This window comes from Sphaerulina musiva (genome assembly GCF_000320565.1).
Source record: "Sphaerulina musiva SO2202 unplaced genomic scaffold SEPMUscaffold_1, whole genome shotgun sequence".
Taxonomy (NCBI): Eukaryota; Fungi; Ascomycota; class Dothideomycetes; order Mycosphaerellales; family Mycosphaerellaceae; genus Sphaerulina; species Sphaerulina musiva.
In genome coordinates this window covers 1,112,668-1,133,504 of record NW_016017383.1, presented here as the reverse complement: position 1 = coordinate 1,133,504, position 20,837 = coordinate 1,112,668, and the positions used below count along the sequence as shown (strand labels likewise).

Genomic DNA, 20,837 nt, shown 5'->3' with positions numbered 1-20,837 from the left:
GTAATTGATACTATATATAATCGATACTGTATATAAGACACTATATATAAGACACTGTATAATAGACACTGTATAATAGACACTATACAATAGACACTATATATAATAGACACTATATATAATAGACACTATATAATAGACACTATATAACACTGTATAATAGACACTGTATAATAGACACTATACGATAGACACAATATAATAGATATAGCGCAATATATATACGCGTACCTTAGGCAAACTTAACCTCCTACTATTTAGAACTTTTGCTCCTACTATATATAATTGCCTCCTATTAATTATAAAAAGCGTTTAATAGCTATATTTATAGCTATAGTTCAATTTTCAAGTATTTAATAGAGCTACGAACTATAATAAACATACTATAGCAACTTCGATTTCATACTATTAAACAGCCCCTAAAGTATTGCACTAGCGGGTACCTCGTTATATAGCCTATCGCCTTCTGATACGAACGTTTGTTTAATTCGTGCTCTAGCTGCAACGAGCGTACGACTGATTAGCTACGCGTTTCCCCTAATTCTACAGCTCTATCAAGCTCTCTTCTTTCACGGGTAGTGCATGTTGGGGCGCACTTGGAAAGACTGGCTGCTGCTGCGGCAATGGGGTTTGCGTTTGGTAATAGGACTGTGACGACTGCCGTTGCAGAGCAGGAGGGGGAATTCGTTGTTGTAGCTGTTGCTGCTGTGAAGATGCGGGCGGTGACTGCATAGGAGCTTCTGGATATTGGTCACCACCAGTGTAATAGCTGGCCGCTGACTCCGAAACTTGCGAAATGGAATTCGACTGGCCGTGATGCACATTGGGCTGTTGTGGAGGCGAGCTCAGCTGCTCCGTTGGAACAGACGGTACTCGAGGCTGATATGGGTGCTGCATAGCTGGATAGTACGAAGACTCTGGCGGATTCGGTTCATAAGATGATATGCGTGACCCATCGAACGAGGGATAAGGCGCGGAGTGCTGCTGTCGTTCTGAATACACACCCTGGTGCGCGGGTTCGTCGATTGCTGGATGGCTGGCAAGGTAGTAACCTTCTACGCCGGACTGAGGGGCGAGGTGAGGATACATGGTTTGGCGCTGCTGGACGGCGCCATACCTGCTTGAATTGTAGGCATTTGCCATACGTTCTTCCAACATGCGATCGTAGTAACGCACGACTGTCGCGAGTTTGGAGTGCAGGTCTAGCAGCGTGTCATGTTTGCTCATTGTCTCCCCATAAGTACGCGCCAGCTTTGGACGCAGAGTTCCAATACTCTCGTACAGTTCCTGTATCTGAGGCTCCCGCAGTATGGTACCAGGCGGCTGGTGCTGCAGCCGATCCACTAACGTAGCAAACAGATTGATATTTTCAGCTTCCACGGGTGTCAGCTCGAATTGGTTATTCGGCTGGTACTGCAGCGGTGCAGATGATGAGGATGCTTGCTCCTTGAGTTCTCGGGCGTGCCTCGTTTTCTGTGTCTCCATGTCCTGCAGGCTAGCTGCAATAGCTGCTTTGAGATCCGCGTCCTCTTCTTCGTCTTTTGGTGCTTCATAACTTGGTGTAACCCGGCTTGTGCTTTTGCCGTTCATGCCAAGAGCTGAAGACTGCCGCTGAGGCAGTGATTGTGTCTGCGTTTGAGGCACGTAGCCTGCGCCGGCATGGCCTTTGCTATCCTCTAAGCTCATCTCTAGCGCACGCTTTAGATCGGCATCGAAGCTGTCGTCAGTCACTCGAGCATCGCGGGGCTGCATCCGATCCGTCCCTCCCCCAAGGGCGCTCTCGGTACCACTCATGCCAGAGGTTTGCCATAACGTCCTCTTGCTAGCACTGGAACTCCGCGGTGGCGCAGTGGTGGCACGAGCCTTGTCAGAAAGCTTCGCATAGCAACCATCATCTACGCGCACGGGCTGTACAATGCCGAGATGTGGTAATGGCAAGCTCTTGCTCGAGCAGGTCCCACAAAAGACGTTGCCGCAATTCCGGCAATGATGTTTGCGGTTTGTGAAGGTGAACCTTTCGCGACAGCGCATGCAAACGTCGCTGTCGGCCCATTCAGGCGGTGCGGACGAGTCGAACATGCTACTGGCAACTTCGTGGCGCGGCGGAAAGTGGAAGCCTTCGTGCTGAAGGGTGCGGTACGTCTCGGAAAGGTAGGTCAGGCTGTCTCGATGTTGTGCAGCGGCGGCCCAGTGCTGCAGCAGCTCGAGGATGCGCGCCTGGACGTCGGTGTTTGGGGGGCTGAGGGCGGGGGCGGTGGACGAGCCGGCGCGTAGGATGCTGGTGAGGTAGTCGACAAACTCGCGAGAGGCGATCTCGGCCAGGAAGTGGGAGCCGCCGTTCTTGACGCAGGTATCGGTGAGGGAGAGGGCGGCCAGCTGCACGTTGGGATTCTTGTGGCCGATGCGACGCTTCAGACTGCGCATGGCCTCGCGCGGCTGCACCGTCTTGCTGCGTATGACATCGCTGATCTCGAGATTGAGGGCAATATCCTCGAGCGAGCTGGCGGTAGCACGTTCAATCTGCGCGTCCAGCTCGGCGTTGGCGGTGTTCCCAAACCAGGAGCTCATGGCGTTTACAATCGAGGTCGTCTAAGAGGTTGGAGGTTGGTGATTGTGGCAGGAGGTATTGAAGAAGTTGATTAAATTATTGAATCATCGAGCTGTCATGCCAGGCGGGAGGTGTGCTGATTATTCGATGGGACATTGATTCATGTCGAGTGTCGGGTAGGGTGTGGTGGTGTGGTGGTGTGGTGGTGTGGTATATTGCGAGCGATGTTGTTTGCATAGGTGACTGTGGTGGTCACAGATACAGGTAGGTGGTAGGAGGTAGGTGGTAGGTGGTAGGTGGTAGGTGGTAAGCTACCGGTATCACCTGAGTCCGTCACAAAATACTTAGTCAGCTTGGCCTCCGCTCCGTCAGGCAGGGTTCAGTTGAAACCCGTCAAAGTGTAGTCAATTCCCTGTCAATATTTCAAGTCGTTTTGCCGAGTCTGCTCTTACCTCAGCTCCTCGCGTCGAGCGAGAGTCCGGCGCGCACTGACGTCACTAGGGTCGAACTAGGCAACTACGTACCTTCTAACGTTGGCAAGTACCTCCTACCTCCATTTTAGGCAGTTGGGTGGATTTGGTATTCTTACGACCCTTTGTGCACCTCTGGCACATACACTATACCGTTTTCCTTAATCGTCACAGAAACATACACCTACTCATCCACCTGTACCTTACCCGCGCTCTCACAGACATCCACTGATCACCCACCCGCACCCACCATCCACCACGCGCACCACATTCCGACACATGGTGACGTGCCCGCACTACAAATTCCTTCGAGTACCACCACTGCACCGCTGCGAGAACAGAGAAGAAATGCAGCGCTGTCTCTTTTCGCCGCCATGAGTGCCGCCCCGCCACTTCCCCCTCCTGCACACGCTCCCTCGACCGCGAACCGCACTGCCAGTGCTCCCGGAAACAAAAGTAGCAATGGTGGCAGTGGCGGCGGCGGCGGCGGAGGCGGCGGCGGCAGCGGTGGCAACAGCAATGCTGGCGAGCGTGTGTATGCCCACATCAGCGACCTTCAGGCCGACGCACTCGCCGGCTTAGGCGGGAGCAGCAGCCAGTCTTACTCTATCACAAGCCTGCTGGAGAGTGCCGAACAGTCGCTCAAGGACGCCAAGTTCAACGTCGACTTCCGTCGCCCAGATGTCGCTTTTGTGGACTATCTTCGCGCCTACGAGATTGCCGTCGAGGTCATACCGCATCACCGAGACTACGTTCACTTCGTACATGACAGCCATGGGCTACCCAGGCTGCAGCTTCTGCGGCGTCGCAGTGCTGCTATGAGCGATCAATTTGCTAAGATCAAGCAAATCATCATCCACAACAACAGCCGCTCGGGTGTCCTCCCGCGATCTCCTCTTGCTGCTGTCAAACAAAAGCCTTCAGTCTCGCCGAAGCCAGAGAAGTTGCATTCGAGACCTATCTCACTGGTAAGCAATGGCAGTGCAGTTTCAGCAAGCACCGACATTGCGGACAGGTTTGCAAAGCTTCGGACCCCTGGCGGGGCTGAGCCCAGCCCACGAGCACCACTCCGAGGGGCATTAGTCCCACACCTGGCTTCCTACGGGGTAGGCGGCAACTTGGACTCGGACTCGGTGCCTCAACCTTTGCCAAAACCGCAGGGCCCTCGTGGTATGCCGCTCGACACTGAGCTGGCCGCTGCGATGCCCAAGGCACCTGCGGCGACTTATAGTCCCGCACGAAACATGCAGACCTCTGGCGATATAGCACTTCCACGACACAGTGCACGCAGTCTGCCTTCTCAGCGCAAATCGAATCCACTTGCAAGCCCTGCTGTGTCTGCGATTGCTTCAAGCGTAGGCTCCCATGGTGGTAGCGACTATTTTGGTGATGATCACAAAAGTGGCCCGCCGACCACTTCACGGGCGAATACCCATCAGAAGTCGGTTCATATGCCAGACGAGACTCGTATCACAGCCGAGAAGTTGCACGACTACCTCGAGCGCTACGACATTATGGTTATTGATTGCCGAGCTCGTTCTGACTTTGATCAAGGCCACATCTACTCTCGCAACGTGATATGCGTAGAGCCCGTGGGATTACGTCAAGGTATGAGCGCCGAACAACTTGCGGACAAGCTCGTCCTCTCGCCAGATGAGGAGCAGGAAGTCTTCCAGAATCGCGACCAATATGACCTTGTCGTTTACCATGACGCGAATACCTCATCTGAAACGTTCTTGTCGAGCCCTGCCACGGAAGCTGAATCGCGCCTCAAATATCTGCACGAAGCCCTTTACGACTTCAACCAGGAAAAACAGCTCAAAAGGCCGCCTATCATATTGATTGGTGGTATCGATGCATGGGCAGACTTGATGGGGAATCAAGCTCTCATGGCTACAACTACTCAAGTTCGGGCCAAGAATGGCAGGCCGTTGCAGCGTAGACCGGCACTTAGAGACGGCCAGGTGAGACTTCCGAAACGTGGGCTGCGAGACTATAACCCACTGGATGCAGAGGAGGAACAAAGATGGCGAGCCCGCGCGCAGAGCGAGAGCATGCCAGAAGCCCCAGCATTCGATGATCATGGATCAGATGAATTCGAAAGCAGCCCGACGGACCAGCTGCAGAGGTTTCCACACATTAACGAATTCAATGCGCGATTCCCCGATGCTGGCGTGCTCGGCCAGCAGGTGCACACATCAATTTCATCTCCCACGGCTCCCGTCTCCGCACCAAGTATACCTCACTATCCCGCGACACCAGCACATTCCATCTACCCTCCGGCGCCGCCGGCCCGACCTGCGCCAGCCGCGCCAAGGATGAGCTATACTGGAGTAAGCGATCGAGCTGTGTCACATAGTACCCCGATACCGAGGACATCAAGCCAGCTATTACCGTATGTGCCTCAGCGGTACCTAGCTCAGAACCTGCGACTTCCCAGGACGGGCATTCATAACTTTGGAAATACCTGTTACATGAACGCCACTTTGCAGGCGTTGTCGGCCACTACGCCGCTTACAATACTGATGCTGGACGATCAATATAAAAAGATGGTCCAAAAGGACAACTGGAAAGGCAGTCGAGGTCTTTTGCCCGAAATCTATGCCAACATGGTCCGTTCATTGTGGCAGGGTGGTGTGGACTACATCAAGCCATCAACCCTCCTTACATTCTGTGGACGGCTAAACAGCACTTTCAAAGACCCCACGCAACAACAGGATGCGCAAGAGTTCTTCAGTTTTATCGTTGATTGCTTGCATGAGGACTTCAATACGGTTTGGTCCAAAATGCCTTTGCGAGTACTCACGGAACAAGAAGAGGCGAAGCGGGAGCGTATGCCCCCCTTAGTGGTTGCCAAAACCGAGTGGGGCCGGTACATACATCGCGAGAATTCGTTCCTTACGTCGTTGTTCTATGGACAACACTCGTCGCGACTCCGTTGTTCCGCTTGCAGCTTCACCAGCACCACGTATGAGGCATGGGCTTTATTGCAGTTAGAAATACCTGAAGTTGAAACCAGGCTGAAGGACTGCCTGCGTGCTCACTTCAGAAGCGAGGAACTTGATGGTGAGAATCAATGGACGTGCCCCAGGTGCAAGGTTCCGCGGCGAGCCACGAAGAAATTGACCATGACCCGTGCACCACCCTTCCTGGTCGTGGCGTTGAAACGCTTCAAGCAAAACGCAAGAGGAGAGCAGCGTAAATTGAGTACGGCAGTCCGCTTCCCCCTTACAGGTCTTGACATGGAAGAGTTCATACTCCAACCGCCTTCACCCTCGGAGGTGCAGGAAATAGCGCGGGAGCACGGGCACGACACGCTGAAGGTTGATGACTCGCTGAGCCCTCCTTATATCTACGACGCCTACGCTGTCGTGCGACACATGGGCAGCACCACCACAAGTGGTCACTACACGGCTGTTGTGCGGGACACGGCGCGCGGATGCTGGAGGATTTTCAACGACACGCAGTATCGAGACATTAAGCCCGAAACGCTGAGTCCTGGTGAAGCCCTGGACAACAACCAGGCATACTTCATATTCTTCCAGCGTAGGGCCAGTAACGAAATGAATGGTACATGAAGACGACTTTCCCATTAAAGAAGATTTGAGTTACATCTGGAGCGTTCAAGCGATCTTCACGCGGAGTTGCATGTAGCTGTAGAGATAGCTCCATCCCACAACGAGCGCTGGTGCATTCACCCGCTCCACCAGAATCAACATTCCATTTTCATCAATTCACACTTCACGACATGTCTGATGAGGCATGAATGCCCTCCATTTGCCTCTTCGGTAAACCATCACAATCAACAGTACCTGGTAATTCATCCCCATCGGTAGATTAGTAATTGATAGAGGGAGTGAGGTACTTACCTATTCTGTATAAGGCATTTCGGTTACGCGGGAGGACGGGAGGACGGGCAGCAGCCGCTTTCAACGTCATACCATGTACTTACCCCACCCATCCCCCAATGCCTCGCTCTCTTGATGTGCTTCCATCCATTTCATGAGGCGTGATTCTCTTTTTCTGCTTTCTGTTTTCTCCATCACTCGTCACTTCTAATTTCCTTCGTATTTGGATCCAAAACCCCACGCGAAACCCGCCAACATGTCTCAATCACGCGCCTGCTGCACTGTGCCGCCCATTGTCGCCGAGGGCTATAAAGAGAAGGGCGAGTGGATTACCGTCAATGGCATGACACGCTCTCTTTCACCAGAGAAGGGAAGAAAAAAAAAGGAAAAAAGGAAAAAAAAAAGGGAAAAAAAAAAAAAAAAAAAAAACAAATAGAACAATAGAACATACCACGACGAGGATCGCTTTTTTGGCGTCGCTAGGACCAGTGGCATATGTTTTGTTGTCCTCAGGAAAGCTACATGTACTGACTCACATGTTTTACTCAGTATGACATCTTTGGATTCTTCCCACAGACCCTGCAAGGTGCCGACATACTCGCGTATAGCGACAAAGAACGCCCATACCAGGTGTTTATGCCAGATTTCTTCGAGGGCCAGCCAGCCGACATCAGCTGGGTATGTATATATCCAGGGTCGAACATCAAAACTTTCTACTGCACTTGATACGCTAACGAACGCAATGTAGCTTCCTGCGGACACCAAGGACAAAGAGGCAGGGCTCACCACCACCACCACCACCTTCAGCCCTCCTCTTCGACGAAATCTACTGACTTTGCACAGACGAAGCTTGGAGAGTTCTTCTCTACCAAGGCTGCGCCACCAAAGACACTAGAAAAGATCCCCAAGGTCCTTGCAGAGATCAAAGGACAACGATCGTCAATCAGCGAATGGGGTGTGCTTGGATACTGTACTGCTCTCATCGCCTCTCATCGTCCTCTTTTTTTTCGATGAAAATCTGCAATTTTTCAAACTAACATGGCACACAGGCTGGGGTGGCAAGATCGTCAACCTCTCCTCGCAGGCGGGCACGCCCTTCAAAGCCGCCGCCTCGTGCCACCCGGCCATGGTCGATGAAAAGGACGCGCCTGGCATCACTATTCCCTTCGCGATGCTTCCCAGCAAGGATGAGCCCAAAGAGGATGTTGAGAAGTGGCAAAAAGGCTTGAAAGTGAAGAACATTGTAGAGTGGTTCCCCAGCCAGGTACTTTTCCACCTCCATTCCCCTCCACTCACTCACATAATTCTCTCGCGTCATGTTCTAAGCGGCTTGGCTCACAGGTGCACGGTTTCATGGCGGCACGTGGTGATCTCAACGACAAGGCTGTCGAGGCCGACTACAAGAAAGCTTACGAGGTAAAAAGTGCACTGGCCTTGGCGAGCGATACCGTACGATGACAACTAATGCAATCTGCAGCTGGTCCTGCACTTCTTCCACGAACACATGTGAGATGCAGGCCTGACATCTCGCTCTCACGTACCTACAGTATGCTTGGGGGTTGTCAGTGGCGATATGTGAAACGAGTCGTCAATGTAGACGGAAAGAATGGTGAATAATGGAATTTGCGATTGCTCTTCGTATCGAAAATGGTTCGTATTCATGTGCCCCCAGTCTATGTTGTAACGCCAATCTTGAAAGGTAAAATCCCAAATCATGATCAGGACGGTGTGCCAGGCGATATTACTGACTCCTGATGTCGTGCGGACGAGTCGTCGGCGAATGTATAGATTTCTGCAAGGGTCGTCTAGACAAAACGGAACTAGTATCCGGAACTCCGCGCTCAACGGCTCGCATGGTGCAGAAGGTGTATGATGAGCGAACATAGCTCGGGTATCATTGAGGTAGCGCAACTTCGCGCAGTCGTAACGAACAGGTGTCGTAAGTCAAGAATATGGCAATCTTTATGCCTAATTTTCACAGGCTCATGGTCAACCACTCCCACTCTTGTGGGCCAGTGAGCATGGAGGCCGGAATTCCGGTCGATGGTCCATTATTTTGTTCCGGAGATATTTGCGATGCGGCTTGGCCACCGCCCTGAGGAAACATCGAAGCATGAATTAGTGGAGCGGTCGCTTTCGCAGGCATGGAAGCCGGCGTGAGTGAAGCAGCCTTGGTCGCTTCGCGTTGTCCGCTCTGACCCATGCCGCTCATATCCTCTGCGTCGTGCATCTCGGCGTCGTTCTGTGGGAGCGAGTTGCTCGCTCTGCTTGCTTTCCGAACGCGCCGCGGCGCTACAAGACGTGTCGGTGCGGTCATGGGCGGCTGTGTGGCAGGCTTTGGTGGGCCAGGGGCAATCGGGACCACCATTTTTACAGGCTTGTCGGCTGGGCCTGAGCTGGTGGGCGTGTTCGCCGAGGACCCACCGCCAGACTTTGGGGAGTCGGATTCGTTGGCAACAATCTTGCCTGGTCCAGGTGTGCCAGCCTGAACAATCGAGTTCTTACGACTGATTGCTTTCTTGGATCGCCCAGAGCCGACAGGCACCGAGTTGCCGCTTCCACGGTTGCGCTTCTTAATGACGTCTGTTTTCAAGCTCAGCGGCCGCACAACGCCATGGAGCTTCAGAAAAAGACCGCAAGCATTGCACAAGGGATGACCTTCCGGGTTTCGCCGCCACAGAGGTGTCGTTTGCGTGAAGCAATTGGTACATGTCGTGGGGACTCCATTGTTATCACCTCCGGGCCGAGGACTGCCCGGCCGTGAGGGAGCTGCAGAGGTGAAGCCCGACTCTGGTGGCGATTCCGGAGACGTTTGCGTTCGGATGGAGAACATCCCAGTGGCCATGCCGACGGTGTTCGGGGTGGAAGTCGTACGGGGGATCTTTCGAGTCCGGGGATCGCCACCTCGATTTCTGATATCGCTTACAGAAGCTGCAGATCCATGTCCTCTGCTCAAGCTACCCTGGTCCCAGCTCTGAGGGGACGGTATTAGCTCAGTGCCACCTATTTGCACTCCCTTCCTGCCTATATTCGTGAATCGCCCTTCGGATTGATTGAATTGCGAAGACATCGATTGATCCCACTGGTAGTTGCCATGCATGTCAAGCGCTGAATCTTCAGGTGATAGTTCCTGAGTCATCAACATGTTGGTGTCCGGGTACGAAACGTCTTCATCTTCATTTTCCGAGTCGCCTCCGAATGTGAACATGTGCTGCTGCTCATGACGTGACATGTTGAGGTTCGAATTTGGATAATCTTGAGGCATGATACGCGAGGGATCCAGATGACCGGGTACGTGGAACGATGGTGCGTGAAAGCCGTGGGATGGCGCACTGGCTGAGATTGCACTGAACATGGAGTCACTGTGAGGATTAAACACAAACTGCTGCTGTGACTGATGTTGCATCTGCCTCGTGGGAATCTGTTGATGGTGCTGGTTCTGAGCCTGGTTTTGTTGGAAGTTCGACACCGAACTAGAGTGAAGCTGGTTGGCGAAGAACATTTGTTCGCCTTCCGGTATAGGCTGCGGCGTGGAGACGGTTGATGGATATGCGGAGGCCGATGGAGACTGGAAACTAGAGACACTGTGCGGAGGGGGCATATTGGTGCCATACATGTGCGTGAACCCACCTGTGCTCATCAAAGGGGAGCCCACAGGGGAGAAGGAGAAATTCTGCTGCAAAGGTCCAGCAGAGTTGAGAATTGGGTCGCTGTCCAAATTAAAGGTGTCCAGATTGAACGGGAGCAGTGGATGCTGCGTGCTGGACTGCGTAGTGACAGGGGTGTCCAGACAATAGTCGTGCAGAGCCGCTTCCTCGGCGGGGTTCTGTGCTGCAATGGCGCTGTTCTGCACTGGGGGGACTTGGGGCGAGGCTTCAGCGCGCCGCTTGGGAGGCTATGGTACATGGTCAGCCAACGATACGCAATACTGGGGAACACGGGCGCGCATACCCGTCGCTCGTCGATGCTCGTTTTCCGCACGTGCCTCTGCACATACGCAAACTCCTTGCTCGTTCGGTTCTGCTCGAGTGGAGGAACAGAAGGAGCTGATGCACGCGCAGCAGACAGTTCGTCGGCCTGTAGTCGCTGCTGCTGCTTGATAGGAATCGCAGAGACGGCGACGGTAGACGAGGGATCTCCGTCGGGCATGCTGCCAGATGGCGTAGGCGATGGCGAGACGCCGGCCGGACTGCCAATGGACGTTGGCTCCAAAAAATCATCCAGATTCATGTGATCGTCGCCCAGCACTTGATGCGCGTGTTGGGCATTTTGCTCGGACGACTTGCGCAGTTGAGCAATGCCGCTGGGAGCATTCTGCGAGACAGGGAGCGGTCGAGGCATGAGGCTAAGGACACCATTCACAAGTCAGCATGATGAACAGTCTCGAGCGGGTAGGGAGGAGGGGGGGAGGAGGAGGAGGAGGAGGAGGAGGAGGAGGAGGAGGAGGGAGACACAGGCAGCCAGGCAGTGTAGCGTATGCACGTACCCTTGCCTCTCGAGTTGTTTGCGCCGCAGATTCATCGACATCATGCGCCACGAGAGGTTCTCGAGACGTTCCGAGTTCGGGAGCTGGCCCTTGGTTTTGTGGTACAGCTTCCATATCTGCGTGCCCAGTGGGTCGTTCTTTTGCATCTCTTCAGGCGTCTCGAGATCGGAGGGCGAGGTGACCGAGGGGACCGAATCGTCTCTAAAGTGGTCGAAGAAGGTGTCGCGCAAGAGGCCCTTGTGAGCGTCGCGGTCAGACGGCGACAGGTCCAGTCTCGTGGACAGCGTGTCCAGGGTCGACTGCGACGTGAGCGACGCAATGGCGCTCGACGTGCCCGATCCACTGATGGCGGTACTGGCGGCGGCAGTGGCGGTGGCGGCGGAGGCAGCGTCGTCGTCGTGGTGGTGGTGGTGGTGGTGAGGTGGGTTCACATGGCGCGGAGACGAGGCAGCGTGGTGGTGGTGGTGGTGGTCGCCAATGCTGCTGCCGTCGAGGCTCTCGAGGTCGTCCCCGCGCTCGTCCGAAAGCGTGCCCGAGCGAGAAGACATGCACGAGGTGCGACAGGAGGGGAGGGGTGGGTGTGGGCGGGCGGGCAGGCGTGGGTTGAGGGCGAGCGTGTGGGTGCGGGAGTGTGTCTCTGATGTCTCTGGTGCTCTCTGCCCGTGATTCCGTGAATGGTCGCGGGCAGTGGTGGTGGAAGCCGCTTTCTTGCCGCCGCTGCTGCTGGTGCTTGCTCGTGCTTGGATCCGGTCTGGCTCTGCTCTGCTCTCTGCTGCTCGGCCTCGCTTAAGACTGTGAGTGTCCCCGGCAATAATCTGCACGTGCAGGCATAGCACGTTCGCCCCGTCGATGTGGAGGGTATTAGGGTGGGTTGTGCCGCTGTGGATCTGGTGTGCCTGTCTGTCTGTGACTGTGTGGGTGAGTGTGGGTATGTGGGTGTGGGTGTAGGTGTGGGTGTGTCTGTCTGTCTGTCTGTCTGTGTCTGTGTGTCTGTCTGTCCGTCTTTCTGTCTGCAGTCACTCGACCGTGCGCTCCCCGGCACAGTCCGGCACAGTGTGAGCAGACTAGAGGGGTCAGAGAGTGGTGCTGCTGGCGGCGGTAGTGGCGGCGGCGGCGGCGGCGGCGATGGTGGTAGTAGTGGAGGTGGTGGTGGTGGTGGTGGTGGGAGGCAGCAGGTTAGATGGTCGTACTCTGTGACTACCTATGGCAAGCAGACTGGCAGACAGGCAGACAGGCAGACGGGAGCGCAAGCAAGGTGACAGGCAGGGCGCTGGCCTAGCAAGCAAATGGGCCATGGCCGTCCATACCTAGACTCCATACTACCTCCTAGTTACATGGTAGACCGCTAAGGCAGCCTGCAACTCTCGTCGGCGCCAGCTTCATTAGCCGCGCCTGAGGTATGGAGCGAGGGTGGACGATCGATGGAAATCAAGCCCTGTCCCCCCCCCCCTCCCTCCCCCCCCCCCGTCCTCACCACACCACACCTGGCACACCATACCACAAATCTCACACCCACCAACTGCCTCCTACTGATCAATAACGGATCACTATCAGGTATGTACTCCTCCTCGGCCCTCGCTCCGCCCTTCATCGTCATCATCATCATCATCATTGTCATCATTGTCATCATCACCACCATCTCTCCCCGTCTCTCCCCATCTCCACTAGGCGCGCTCATCACAGACAGAAGCGCTCCGCCGGCTCACCTCCATTGCGGCCACGGCAACGAAGAGCTGTGGCGGGAAAACAGGTCAGGTAGGGAAGGCGGGCACTGGGCACTGGGCAGGCGGCAGGGAAGGGTAGGTAATGTGCTTCATCCCACTCCACACTCGATATGGTAATGCGAAGTGGGGCACTCGGCAACCACCAATTGAAGCTCCACTAGTGACTGTCGTGCGACCTCAGAGGCTAAGACCTTCGAGGCTTCCACCACGGCCACTACTGCGCTGCTGGGACATGGGATGCGCGTGCAGAGCGCCAGGGTCCTTCCTGTGCGCTGACGACGAGCCACCCGAGCTTGTGGCCACCATTGGCATGATTGTCTTGTGACGATGATGATGATGATGATGATGATGGATTATTGGTATTATTAGGAGGTACATGTAGTATTATTTTTATTATTATTTTTATCATCATCATAATTATTCAGAGGACGGAGACGTACATGTATCCGCCTCTGCAATGCTCGAATGCTTCGGTTCCGTTCGCAGCAGAACGAGCAATCATACCACGTAAGGTACGCGTACGCTACCAAATCAATGCACACTCGCGCTGCGACGCTGGCTCCATCGACTCCGCAAGAACGAATACATCCCGGGTGGTCGTGTGAAGCAAGCCGCCCCGACTCACAGGGTTTGATTTTGCTGCCGTTGTGCTGCCGCGCCACAGGAATATTCGTTAGGAGCTACTCTCCGCTCACTCCTCTCTCCCCTCCATCAGAGGCTCAGACCTCTCTGAGAGGCTCCCTCGCTCTCTCTCTTTCTCTCTGTCTCTCTCTCTCTTAGGAGGTACTCTCTCCCTCTCTCTGCTTTTCTTCACAGAATCGTTGACGGCTTGTTCCCGGTGCGAGCTCGCTTCCTGCGCGTGGCTGCATGGTACGCCTGTGGGATCGCGCAGCACGCGCAAGCTCCCATGTACCTTATCCAGCTTTGATGCAATCATCCCTCGATGCTGGCCAAAAGACGATGACAATGGAGAATTCCGGTGTGCGGTACGAACATCTCTATCCCCAATCTACTACTAGCAGAACTATAGTCAACGCACGCCCCCCTCCCTCCTCCCCCACCAAGAGGGGAGGTATACTGACGAGCAGGCCTCTAAAGTTCTTTTAAGAACACAACGATTCGTGCATAATTGGCCTGTCTGCTCCTCGCTCGTGCGTGAATGGTAGACAACAGCGCAGTGCAGTGCGCGAAGAGATACAATAATAGAATTGGCACCAGACGAAATAGCCGGCCGGGTCGAGGAAGCTAACCACAGTAACCGTGCAATAATGCCGGCAGTAAGCGGTCGCGTGGTCCTCTTCCCAAGGCGACAATACGGACGGGATGCACCGACTGTGTTTCATCAGCGTCTCCAACTTTTCCGGCGATCGTGATTCATCGAATAGTAGGTACCTTAGTTGCCTCTGCTAAGATATTCGGCAATAGGTACATGTAGGTACAGGTAGATTCCGCCATGCCCTAGAATGTGAATTATGAGGTTATTGCCGACGATGTCGACAGGCTCGACAGGCGCAGCAGTCACAGCCGCCTGCCGGGACGTCGGAACGTCGGATGCCGGGACAACAGGGCAGATTCGGGGCTTTTCTCACAGGACGCGATCGCGGCTATCTGGTGGAGAGTGGCAGAGTGGCAGAGTGGCAGCAAAATCGACGTGGTACCTCCTACCATACAGGTATAGTACAGGTATTTATTTACCTTGGGTGGTTGAGTACTAGGAGTACCTCCAGACCTCCCGCTCAGCTCACAGACGAGCCAAATGCATGTGTCAGCGCTGGCTGTCATGAGATGACGGCCAAGTGGGCTGAATGGTCTGCGAGTGCTGGAGGCTCCACTCCCAAGCAAAGTCAACTCGAGGCTTCCCGAGGGGGTCCAGGCGTTGAGCGGCCAGGACAGGGAAGGTTAAGGTAAGGTACCTGGTAGGTAAGGTAGTTGGTAGGTCATGTATACATGTACAGTATGCAGGAAGTTGTTGATCACGACCGTCTCGTCTCTCGACATGTACCTGACCTTACCTACTAACATTACCTGACATACCGTATTGTATGTATGATCCTGGAGAATCAATGCTCCTAGGAGCTGTAGGTAGACTTGGGTCCTTGGACTTCGGGGCTCTGTCCCAGAATTGGGAAAGAGCATCACGCATGGAGCTCGTGATTGGTCATCGTCCCGCGCGAGGGATCCTCACCTGCACGTTGTTACCATGTGCAGTGTACGGCGGAGAGTCATAATAGTCGTGGTGCTGGTGTTGGTGCTGGTGTTGGTGCTGGTGCTGGTGCTGGTGATGCTGGTGGTGGCGCTGCTGTTGCTATTGCTGTTGTTGTTGTTGTTGCCGCTGCTGCTGCCGATATAGGATGGGTGGGGAGGGGCTGGTATGGAGGCACGGCGGCATGCGTACACACGTTGAAAGCGTGGGAGCCTGGCGACTCTGGGAGCTGTTCGGGGCGCAGACTAGTTCCAGCCAAGCTAGGAAGAGAGGAGGCGTCGGGCCTTCGTAAGGAATACAGTAATCGTCGTGGCCGGAAATCCACCAACGTCCTTGGGCACTCCGATGGCGGGTCGATGGATCTCGGCGGGGCGTCGCCCTCGAGAATGCCGGTGAAGCACAGCAGCTTCTAGGAGGTCGCTGGTATACCACCGTCCACAGTACACCTTAGGTGCCGTGCCCATTCATGGGACCGAATCAGCCAGGGGTGCCTGAGAGCCTGATCAGGTGCTTAGTGCCGTGTTGTATCTGGGGCAGATGGACGCAGGTCGGAGGCAGGTCATAGGCAGATCGAGGAGCAGTCCTATTTGACGGGGCGGACACGTTCTATATGTACCTCCGGTGCCCCCTCCCCTCATTCTTCATATCTCATCCAGATGGTGAAACCGATAAGGCCCAGTGCGTCCATCGTCCGGCGTCCGCTATCATGGAGACCACGGCGGTGGCACGTGTCGCCATCCATGCATGCGACGGGATAGTTTTCGCACCTGATTGACAGGCAGCGGGCGTCCAAGCAGAACGTGGTGGTGCGCGTGTGCCAGGAGCCCTGCCAAATGCAACATCACCGCTATCAGTCTATCACTGCTATCGCCACTCTGCTGGGACCACCAGCGCAAACCAGAATCAACCGCCACTGGCCAGCCAGGCTCCTTATCTGGGCAAATGCGGGCGAATGGCGTAGGCGTAGGCATAGGCGCAATAAGGTAGCTACATAGTACTTCGACCACAGAGCCAATGACTAGAACTACATATATACTTAAGGTATGTAGTCTGCACCCGGCTCCGATCGCGACTCCATCGGGGTCTGAGATGGGCTGTGGTGACTGGACGTTTCCGTACCTAGAGGTGGTACCTGACCGTTCTGGACGACGGCGATGAGGTCCATTTCGCAGAGCAGGAGCTGCTGCGGAAGAGAATATAATGAGAAGGAAGGCACGAGAGTGAGAGACGCTGGATTGTGAAACAAACACACGGCAAGAGCAAGGTTGGACAGTAGTACCTGCCGTACTTGGGGTTTGAGCGGTTGCTGTTTACATGACGACACGTCCACAACAACAACAACAACATCACAACACCCGTTCGTGGTAAGAACAGCCGACGCTGCACTTCCCTCGCCCTCGCCGTCGTCTGCTGCCATACCGTCCGCTGCAACACCGCCCCGCCCCCTCCCCTCCCCCCACCCCGACTCCCTCGCGCTCGACTACCTACCTACTTCCACTCCGCCTTGACGGGACGACACTGGACGGGACGGAACTGCGCTGTGCTGTGCTGTCGGTCTGTTGAGCCGCCACCGGTGACTCGCCATTTGCACCTGATTGACGCTCGCCGGGTGCATCGATCAGGCCAGCGTGTCCTGATGGCGCCCTCCACGCCGCTCGACTTCACGCTGCCTACGCCGCCCCCGCCGCTGCACACTCGCGCGAGCAACGACCGAACCAATACGACTTCTCACGATGCCGACGGCGCCGCGAACGAGGCCTTCATATCCCCCCCTCAGACGCCTCAAGGCAGCCCGAGCAAGAACAAGCTGCCTCCTGGCGCCATTGACTTGCCGCATGTCTTCCACAATGCGATGAAGCTGCTGCCCACCCAGGGCCAGTCACAGCACCCCAATCTCCAACACCAGCAACAGTACGCAGATGCCATCGGGGCTGATGTCAAGGCGGGCCCGCCGGGCAGTCCACCGCGCAAGACGGGCAAGGAGAACACGCCACCCAGCCACCGTCCCCAGCTGCAGCAAACGCAGAGTTTCGTCAACCAGGCTGCTGCTAGCAGACAGGAGCCATATCGACAGCGCGACGACCCCTCTCCCACTCACGCGAGCAGAGCTCTGGCTGGAGGTCTCACATCGGAGGACTTGGAGAAGCTCCAGAAGCCCAGCGTTAAGAGACTGGCCAATGTCACGCAGCTGTACTTCCTTGATTACTACTACGATCTGCTGTCGTACATCCACAACCGCCAGAAGCGTCTCCAGACATTCAAAGACCACAATCCTGTGCCAGGTCCATCCGATCCTGCTGCCAATACCGATAGCTACAACGAGCTGTGGAAGCAATATCTCGGCCATGAGCGCGCGAACCTGCGCCAGCGCAGGACGCGCTTGCGCCACGGCGACTTTCAAATTCTGACTCAGATCGGACAGGGCGGCTATGGTCAGGTGTATCTGGCATCAAAAAAGGACACTCGCGAGATATGTGCATTAAAGGTCATGAGCAAGAAGCTGCTGTTCAAGTTGGATGAAGTGCGACATGTGCTCACGGAGCGTGACATTCTCACCAACGCCAAGAGCGAGTGGTTGACTCGTTTACTCTACTCTTTCCAAGACGACAGCAGCATTTATCTCGCGATGGAATACGTACCTGGTGGCGACTTCCGGACCCTTCTGAACAATACAGGCGTCTTGCACAACCGCCATGCCCGCTTCTACATATCAGAAATGTTCCTCTGTGTTGATGCTCTGCATCAGCTTGGATACATCCATCGCGATTTGAAACCAGAAAATTTCTTGATTGACGGCACTGGCCATGTGAAGCTCACAGACTTTGGCCTCGCCGCTGGCTTCCTCGCACCCGCCAAGATTGAAAGCATGCGAGTACGGCTTGAGGAGGCAGGCAATATTCCCGCTCATGCAATTCCTTTTGGCAGACCCATGGAGGAGCGTTCCCTCAAAGAGCGTCGCGAAGGCTATCGCTCGCTGCGTGAGCGCGACGTGAACTATGCCAAGTCCATTGTCGGTTCGCCTGACTACATGGCGCCAGAAGTGTTGAAGGGAGATGAATACGACTCCACGGTCGACTACTGGTCGTTGGGCTGCATGCTCTTCGAGGCCCTTGCCGGGTACCCGCCCTTTGCAGGCGCCTCAGTCGACGAAACGTGGCAAAACCTGAAGCGCTGGCAGCATGTTTTGAGAAAGCCAGAATACGAAGACCCCAACTACTTCCTGTCGCGGCGGACATGGGATCTCATCACGAGGCTCATCACAGGGAAACAGAACAGGCTTCGTGGCATCAAGCAAGTCCAGAGCCATGACTACTTCCGCGAAGTGGCTTGGGACCGCTTGCGCCAGGAGCGTGCGCCTTTTGTGCCGGAGCTTGATTCGGACACGGATGCAGGCTATTTTGATGACTTTGGGAGCGAAAAGGACATGGCTAAGTACAAGGAAGTGCTCGAGAAGCAAGAAGCATTGGAGCGCATGGCGGACCGAGGTGGGGAGATGGGCCGCTCATTGTTTGTGGGCTTCACTTTCAGGTATGCTACCTTCTGCTCACCCTTCCCACGCGTGGCCAAAATAAGGCCCGACTAACATGAAGAAATAGGCATCGCAAGCCAGCGACCGACGACAATGGACTACCAAGCAGCCCGCGCAAGCCGCTGGCGGAGATTGATGAGAACTTTGGCACAATGTTTTGAAATGGCCCTAACAGGACAAGGGCTGACGCTACGCTTCTTGCGCACAGGATGCAGCTAATAGGGAATATCATGGTAACAGACTGGTATGCTGCGCCTTGTTAGCATGGTCGCCTTGGTTACAACAACAGGAGCAAGGCAATGGCATGATATGACATTACATGTCCAGACGGTGGTGATGACTGGCTTACTCGTGATGCAGAGCGTTGTCGTGTGTAGCATCAATCAGTACTAAGTACCTACAAGGTTCGTTGCTAGAGCCTGGAGAGGGCACAATATGCACGACACGTAATTGAACAAGCTCCAGTCGAGCATGAATACGTTATGTGTTGTGGATGATACCAAAGATACAACACATCATCAACGACCTGCGAGCTTCTCCGCCTGCGTGAAGATCCACTCCCGTGCATTGATGCCATCTTCGTCTTCGTCGCCGGCTTCTGGCACTCCGGTCCCTTTGAGAGTTTTGAGCTTGCATTCGTCTATAGGTCGAACGAAGTAGACAATGCTGTAGCCTGCGGTCGAGGACCATTAGTAATGAATCAATGGTACCTGGTCCGTACGATGCTTCGAGCGGGCGTGTGGTTGATTCCCACAAGGTCTTGTAAGGCAATCATGCACGGTGTCGGGACGCGCCCCTGGATGAGAGAAGGGCTGAACTTACGTGGCCACTGTCCTTGTGATCCTGGAGCTGGAATAACTCGATGGCGTCCGGAGCACAGAACGCCATTCGTGAACTTCACTGCGGCGTCTCCGAGGTTAACAATGGCGCAGTTCTTCTTGGGCTTCACCCAAAGCCACTCTCCGTTGTTGTTGTCGTCGGCAAAATCGAGATTGCCGAGAATGCGATTGGGGCTGCCCAAGACCTGGAGCCCGCCGAGCCAATTCATCAGTATGGTGATGGTACCTGTGGACCATCCAACATCGTCAGCAGCAATTCCAAGCACGGACGAAGTGGACTTTCTACTCTCACCAAAATCTGTGCAAAGTCCGTGCAAAGTCCAACAGTTAGTGAGTATCTTGGTGGTTGTAGCTCAAATCTGCTGCTGCCTCTTCTTCTCACCTGTATGTGAAGGGGTCTGTATTTCAGGCATTTCCGCTGTCTTCCGTGGCGGTCCTCTCGTCATGCGAATATGGTCACCAGAGAATTTTTCAATCGTGTGTCTTTGGAAAATTTCTTCGGGATCGATGCCGAGCTTCGATGCCAGTATACCGAGTATCTGGACGCCCACGGAGTGTGCCGTCTTGCAGTACGTTGAGAGAAGGCCCTTGTTCTCTACGATGATATTGGGCCACTTCCGCTTCATCTGCGCGTCAGGAACAATCATATCGTTTTTGGAAACATTGAAGAACTCGGCAGTATCTGGCGTTTGGTCCTAGGGGCAGCGTTAATTCGTCCATGGTGCGGATACACACTCGTTGGCTCAGCCCAGCACAAGGCCCTCACCTTGTCTACTTTGGTCTGGCCGACCTTCTTGTACCTGAAGACGACTTGAGAAGCATGTCATAGTGGGTGGCATGAAGTTGCTCACATACCCAAAGATGTTACCATCTGTAAACGGATACTGTTCTTTCTCTTCAAGAGGAAGTGCCATGACGCCCTCAGCAACGCGGGCAACCTGTGCAGCCCCTTGAGATATGAGCTCGCCCTGGTCCGACTGAGTGAGGTCCAGATAGAAGAAGCCCCAATTCTTGCAGGCGGCGAACATGCGGTCTTGTTCGGCAGAGTCCGCATTCTGGATTTTCTGTAAGGAAATGGTCTGGAGGTCGATTGTCTTCAAGTCAGCGGGAAAGGGAGGATAGTCCTCAGGCACAAACTCGACGTGCTGCTGCTCCTTGTGAGGCATGATGCAGTTGTGGTAAGGTCAGGT

General features: G+C 54.7%; 7 protein-coding genes across 7 annotated transcripts; 4 read left to right on the top strand and 3 right to left on the bottom strand.

Moving 5' to 3' along the window:
- Positions 1-336: 336 nt before the first annotated feature.
- Positions 337-2,799, bottom strand: SEPMUDRAFT_145790 (ubiquitin binding protein). Its single transcript, XM_016903271.1, has one exon. It carries the CDS (start codon positions 2,566-2,568, stop codon positions 544-546), a length of 2,025 nt encoding a protein of 674 aa, XP_016764691.1. The 5' UTR covers positions 2,569-2,799; the 3' UTR covers positions 337-543.
- A 436-nt stretch (positions 2,800-3,235) lies between these two features.
- Positions 3,236-6,740, top strand: SEPMUDRAFT_56045 (cysteine proteinase). The gene is made up of 2 exons (XM_016909388.1): positions 3,236-3,510; positions 3,601-6,740. The coding sequence occupies exons 1-2, from the start codon at positions 3,393-3,395 to the stop codon at positions 6,594-6,596; spliced, it is 3,114 nt and encodes a 1,037-aa protein (XP_016764690.1). The 5' UTR covers positions 3,236-3,392; the 3' UTR covers positions 6,597-6,740.
- Positions 6,741-7,122: 382 nt separating this feature from the next.
- On the top strand, positions 7,123-12,240 carry SEPMUDRAFT_56041 (dienelactone hydrolase family protein; the record flags this gene model as incomplete). The annotated part of the gene is made up of 10 exons (XM_016909387.1): positions 7,123-7,200; positions 7,303-7,368; positions 7,416-7,544; positions 7,615-7,641; positions 7,710-7,836; positions 7,916-8,130; positions 8,208-8,282; positions 8,344-10,761; positions 10,818-11,211; positions 11,353-12,240. The coding sequence occupies 8 exons, from the start codon at positions 7,123-7,125 to the stop codon at positions 8,374-8,376; spliced, it is 750 nt and encodes a 249-aa protein (XP_016764688.1). The 3' UTR covers positions 8,377-10,761; positions 10,818-11,211; positions 11,353-12,240.
- SEPMUDRAFT_34698 (uncharacterized protein) lies at positions 8,842-11,900 on the bottom strand (the record flags this gene model as incomplete). Its single annotated transcript, XM_016908580.1, has 3 exons — positions 8,842-10,761; positions 10,806-11,211; positions 11,353-11,900. The coding sequence occupies 3 exons, from the start codon at positions 11,898-11,900 to the stop codon at positions 8,842-8,844; spliced, it is 2,874 nt and encodes a 957-aa protein (XP_016764689.1).
- Positions 12,241-14,344: 2,104 nt separating the features above from the next.
- Positions 14,345-15,824, top strand: SEPMUDRAFT_152752 (uncharacterized protein; the record flags this gene model as incomplete). Its single annotated transcript, XM_016907482.1, has 4 exons — positions 14,345-14,353; positions 14,577-14,980; positions 15,032-15,074; positions 15,285-15,824. 4 exons carry the CDS (start codon positions 14,345-14,347, stop codon positions 15,690-15,692), a joined length of 864 nt encoding a protein of 287 aa, XP_016764687.1. The 3' UTR covers positions 15,693-15,824.
- Positions 15,825-16,370: 546 nt separating this feature from the next.
- SEPMUDRAFT_145789 (kinase-like protein) lies at positions 16,371-19,480 on the top strand. The gene is made up of 2 exons (XM_016903270.1): positions 16,371-18,807; positions 18,876-19,480. Exons 1-2 carry the CDS (start codon positions 16,916-16,918, stop codon positions 18,967-18,969), a joined length of 1,986 nt encoding a protein of 661 aa, XP_016764686.1. The 5' UTR covers positions 16,371-16,915; the 3' UTR covers positions 18,970-19,480.
- SEPMUDRAFT_112606 (Clavaminate synthase-like protein) lies at positions 19,327-20,813 on the bottom strand (the record flags this gene model as incomplete). Its single annotated transcript, XM_016900988.1, has 6 exons — positions 19,327-19,481; positions 19,631-19,873; positions 19,940-19,945; positions 20,030-20,342; positions 20,414-20,447; positions 20,503-20,813. 6 exons carry the CDS (start codon positions 20,811-20,813, stop codon positions 19,327-19,329), a joined length of 1,062 nt encoding a protein of 353 aa, XP_016764685.1.
- Positions 20,814-20,837: the final 24 nt, after the last annotated feature.